Source organism: Halyomorpha halys, unplaced genomic scaffold (genome assembly GCF_000696795.3).
Source record: "Halyomorpha halys isolate HHAL.00 unplaced genomic scaffold, Hhal_1.1 Scaffold1024.1, whole genome shotgun sequence".
NCBI lineage: Eukaryota > Metazoa > Arthropoda > Insecta > Hemiptera > Pentatomidae > Halyomorpha > Halyomorpha halys.
In genome coordinates, this window is record NW_027106221.1 from 118,154 (window position 1) to 124,073 (window position 5,920).

Genomic DNA, 5,920 nt, shown 5'->3' on the forward strand with positions numbered 1-5,920 from the left:
TTTATAATTAATACCACTTATTTATTTTTTGTTATAGTCTGACTTTGCCGATGAAAGAACCCATTTACTCAATGATCCGGTTTGTAATTCATCTGCTGTTCAAAGAGTTCAAAGGTATTTTTTAATGATATACTCTGTCATTAAAATCTGTCTTAATGATAACATATGAACTAGAATATTTTTTAATCGTTTTTTAATCACTGATCAATCAAGGTATTTAATAAAACACCCAAATTAGGGTTTGGTGACTATTCATTATAACCTCCCTGAACCCTCTTTTGTGTTCATAAACCTCTTATCAGTCCCAGTAAGCCAGTCATTTGCGAAAAGGTTATGGCACTATGAAGTGAATTCTATGTCTAATGAGTACCACAACTTAATTATTTGGTCCAGTGATATTTTTGAAAAATACAGTAATAAAATATAGTATTTTGATTCTTAATAAAAGTAATCTTTGGTTTTTTTTCAGAACAGCCTTAGAGACCCCGCAAATATCATTACTTTTAGCTTCTCTCTTGTTTTTTTTTCCTTTCCTTCCATTTTTCCCTCATTATCTCTGCGTGGCTTTGTATTCTTTCTTCCGTCCACATGACCTCCTTTTTCAAATTTCTCCTTCTCACAAGAACCTTGATTTCCTTCAGTCTTTTCCTACATCTTTCTCCTTCCAGACAATCCTGGTCCGTTTTCAGTAGCTCTTCCAGACTGGGGAGGCATGTGGTTTCCGTCCCGTATAGTAAAAGAAGAAGTAAATAGTTCTTTTTGAGCACAATTTGAAGCTCGTTAAGTCCATCATCAATTAATTTAGAATAATTATTTTCTTAAGAATAGTAGTTTTCATGATATTTGCCCAAGAAAATTCCCAAAATGATGATTTTTTGTTGTTTAAAAGAAAAAATATTGATTTTAGGAAAACTATCTTGGGAAGAGTTGTACATAAAAACTCTATTGAGCTTATTATTGAAGCTCGTCAAATTCACTAAAAAAAAGATTATCTATGAAATGATATTTCAGCTACTTTTTAAAAAAAAGTTGTATGGCCCTTCCTAGTCATTTCTCACATACCTTATCTTACGTTATGTAGAGGTAACCACTAGGGTTACCTATTCTAACCATAGTAAGGGGTCAAGTTTTCATTTCCTGAGACCACCACAGTAATAAAAATTGACACACCTGGCGGGAATTGAACCAGTGCCGCTGCAGTCACGAGACAGTCGCTTAACTCCCTCAGTTACAAAAGGCCCTGATATTTCAGCTACTAGTAGTATTTAGGAGTTATTGTTAATAAATGTTAAAATATTCAATGGTCATTTTGGGAAATCTGTCATATTAGTCCTACACACCCCCAGGGAGTGATAAAGTTTTTACCATCTTGTTTTTCAAACATTTTAACATAAGAATCTGTTACATGAACTTAATTCTGGAGTGGGCTGGAGTACACAGTTCACATATATACATTACTACTTGTTTTTAGGGGCACATGAAGTATCACTGGCTGCTTGAAATAAAGTGGGTGGTAAAGTATTACTGTATAAAATGAATGCATTTAGGACTATTGATATTATGTTATATGATTTAGATGGGATGAAAAGCCAAAAGGTACACTATTGTTAATATTTTAGTTTAATTTAGATCTGCAGGACTCAATGGTTTCTTAAATGTGTCGAGCCGAGTTACCTGTTTATGAATTAGTGGAGTTTTAGTTATTTTCTATATTGGTCTTCTGTTGACCATTTTATCCTTCTCTTCCTCTTTCCTCCATCACTGTGGGCCAGTGTATTCTGGATTTGCTCCTGCATGCTGATGATGATAATTAATAGAAGAAAAAAATAACATCAATGCTAAGATGAACTTCTGATCTCGTTCTGTGATAAGAATGATCTGTCAATTGAAGTGCTCTTTATATATGGTATTTATAAGTAGTTATGATGATTTCATCTTGCAGGCAAATATTTTAATCAATTATTCACAATTATCATTTCTAATGAATTAAAGCAGTTCAGGAGGGGACCCTGAAACGAATCTATCAACAGAAATGAATTTACACTTACTTCTGGGTTCAGTAAAATTTTAAGGCATTTTTACTTGGTATTGTTATTTATTAATTTTTTACATTTTAAAACCAAAATCACATTGTACTAATATTTACTTTTTATCAAACTTTCTTTTTTCCTCCTTGATTATTAGAACTCTTTGTAATTTGAAGTTTTTTTTTGGTCCCATGAGTTTCAAATTATTAATGGTCAACTATAACACCTTTTGAATTATAATTCTGTTGACTCCTCCAAATCAGACTGAGAAGACAAGTTATTAGGATTATGAAAATACTATCCCCTCCAGAAATAAAAATCAGGCTACGTGCCTGCCTTTTTGAAATCTGATGTAAAATTTGATTTGAGGATTTTTTTTTTAATGAGAGGTTTGATGATTGGAAAAAAAAAATCTTATAATTCCAATGCTTTGAAAATATATTTTTTTATCCGAGTGCCTGAACTTGGAAGGACCTGAATGGCCCCAGAGGCCAAAGAAATTCATGCTTCAGATAAAGGACTTGAATTTTCTAGCAAATTAGTTTGCATCTCATACTTTGTACTTTCCTATATTTAAGTTTATCTTTAAAACCATCCATAAAGACCTAAATGTTCCTTATGTAACCAATCTAGCCCAAACCCGATATCATTCCTTCTATTATTAAATCCCTTGTGAATTTATAATATTATATAACACAAAATTGCTACATTGTGAAAGAGGAGATTATCCTCAGTGATGTATTTTGCAGGACTTTTAGGATTATGAATTATTTAAAAACGTGTAAGTTTCTTTTAGTCTCTTAATCTCTTTCATTATGATGTTTTGAGTAGTTGAAAAAGAATACAGGAAACTGTATCAGTAGCAATCACAAACTGTATATATATAAAAAAAAAAATCTTTAAAATTAAAATATTCTCTTAAGTGATATAATGTATAAGTGCTGTGAGCGAAAAAAACAAAGAAGAACAAACCTTATTACTTTATATTCCTTAAAATAATTGGTTTGTTTATTTCCTTTTGTTTTTTGGGGGGAATTGGATATTTTTTTTTAGTCGTAGTTATCCTAAATTCTTGTTGACTTTTGATAAATCGCCTGAACCCTTTTTCATAGAATCAGGTTGAGTTCATTTGTTGGGTGATCAAATGTCCAAATACCGACCTTGCTAATCTACTTGTTGCAATTTATGGTCAAAAATTGTCGTTTGGTGTTTGGCATTTATTGTTATCATTTGCATGATTCAAATTTTTTTTTACATATAGTTTTCCATTGTAAATTTCTTATCATTGTACACATACTAAGTATTTTCTCCATGGAAAAATCATATTAGGAAAAATATAAAATACCAATTCAAGGTTTGTTGGTGTTTTATGTTACATTTCAGTTGTATTGGGTCGTTTTGACCGAAAAGTCAGTTTTTAGGAAAGGTTACTTAGTAAAAAAACTTTATGAAAGTAAAACAGTTTTGTTCAAAATATTTACTCTCATTTTCTATACATTTTCTCCTACGTGTTATTAACTTTTCAATCCCAGGACTGAAATCTTCAGGGTTTGATGAAGAAAATAAGTCAGAAAATATGTTTTTGATCTGAGAATCATTTTTAAAAATTTCACCTTTCAGGATATTTTCCAAATTTCTGAACTGGAAGAAATCCGTTGGAAATAAGTCTAGTGAATAAGTTGAGTGTGGAAGGACTTTGTAACACAGGTTTTTAGCTGTGTGTTGTGAAACATGAGGTCTGACATTGTGTAAGAGTATAGGTCCCTTCTGATTAACTAATGCAAGTTTTTTTTATGCATTATGTTAATATCACTGCAGTATGATGTGGATGTGTGGGGTCAACTCTGGGTAAAATGGAGAAATGAATTATTCCTGTCACTGACCTCCATACAAAAACCTATAATTTTTTTGGATGTAAATTTGGTTTTGGCATGTATCCTGGTCTTTCGTCAATATTTAACCACTGACCTGACCGAAGCATGTTGTCATATAGCATTTACTTTTCATTATATGTGATTATCCCTTTGTGAAAAGGCTCATTTTTTTTTTACTAGTAAGCAGTGAAACGCATGTCTCATAATGCTTCAGCTGCTGCTGCTTATTAATTTTATGAGGTACCTTTCATGATCTATCTTTTTTACTTTACCAATGGTCTCTAAGTGTCGAGAAACTGTTAATACACTTTTATTCATTTGTGTTGCAAGTCCTGTAACTGTTTGGTAAGGGTTTTCTTCCACAGTAAGTCTAAGTTTTTCTTCGTCAATTGCTTGTGGAGATCTTCCTTGGGGTTAGTTATTGAAATCTATGTCACCTGCCCAAAATTTTTCAAACCACTGGCGATTGGTTCGTACATTACAACACCCTTCCCCAAAGACCGTAGTCTTGTTTCATGCAGTTTCGGCTGCCGAGTATCCAAGTTAAAACTCATAAAAAAAAAAATTATTTGAAAATCACATGTTTTCATGGTCATATTTGATTGCATGCTAAACAGTGTGCAATCAATTATAATGATAGTTAATGTTATCAAAAAAGAGAGGATTAATAAGAGCTCATTAAAATCTGTATAATCATCATAGACATAATACACAATTAAAGTTCACTAATCTCACTTTGAATTTCTGAAATAATGAAAACAGACATTTCATATGTCGTGACCGAATATATTTATGACTTTTTTAAAATTTTCGTTATTTGATTATTTATTACAAATAAAATATAATTCCTGAAATATTTAATAATATTGAATGCTTTGTACTGTTTGATATTTAATAAAGTAGTTTTTTATGCTTGCTCTTTTAAGTAATTTAAAGCTATATCTTTTATTCCCTAAAGTATTATATCTCTTTGTTTATCTTGTTTTTTAAAACATTGTATTCTGTTTAAGTAAATCAGGTTTCATTTATCCTACATAACATTTGTCATAATATAGTTATTTTATTGTATTAAACTTTATGTTATAGTGATGACTTAGCTTCTCATTATCCTAATTCATCGCCCAAGGGTACAGATGAGCAGTCTGTGCTTAATAAAATTCTTCAGGAAACAGCCACGTATGTTTAATTATAATTTCCTTAGCTATTACTTATAAATTCCTAAATCTCTATTAATATAATTCAGTTTAAATTTATATTTATTTATTTAAATTTTGTAGTTTACTTTTAATCTTTTTAATTGTTCCAATGGAGCTAGTATTTCTGGTGATTATGTACATATTTATGAGGTTATTTGTTATGATTTACTTAATCATTGCATTATTAACTGGTGAGTATTATTTATTTACAAAATATTTGAAAATTCAATGAAATGGTTGTTGATTTTACCATAGTAACAATCAGTTACCTTCAGTAATTTTATTTTATAATTAGTTTATTCATCAATTCTTTATGATATAAAAACAATATTAAATATATAAATTATTAAACTATTTATTTCCTGACATTTTGATCCACTGTGTAGGTCTTCATCACTGACTTATAAGTGCGCATGTAAACAAGGTTCTCAATTCATTCAATTTCTTGTTTACTTCTGCACTTATCACTTCAGCCTTGATAATGGCGTTCACAGTGGGTTGAAATGTTGGCAAATAAATAATTGATAACTATTTTTTGTTTCTTCTTGACTGTACTCCTGACCATCTCCTTCATAATAATTTATATTTTTATAAGACTTCTTAGAACTTTGTTCCTCTATTGTAAACTGCCGTATCTCTACTGGTTGGCTAAATAGAAGAAGGTTGGTGGTAAAGTTAAGTATATATATATATATGGTTTGCCCAAGGTTTGATGCCAGTATGAGGATGGCCAACATGTAGAGATTATTAATTAGATAGAGACTATCAAAGCTTTTCTCAATGGTTATAACCTATTTGTGAAGGATATATATATATATATATA

At 30.5% G+C, this 5,920-nt stretch overlaps 1 protein-coding gene across 1 annotated transcript in view; it reads left to right on the forward strand.

The window, feature by feature from the left end:
• The window catches only part of LOC106687912 (ragulator complex protein LAMTOR1), a 13,208-nt gene that overhangs the window by 5,062 nt on the left and 2,226 nt on the right, over nucleotides 1-5,920 (forward strand). The window contains exons 2-3 of the mRNA XM_014432080.3: nucleotides 38-114; nucleotides 4,988-5,077. Coding sequence (XP_014287566.1) covers nucleotides 38-114; nucleotides 4,988-5,077 — 167 coding nt within the window. The remainder of the gene's footprint in view (nucleotides 1-37; nucleotides 115-4,987; nucleotides 5,078-5,920) is intronic.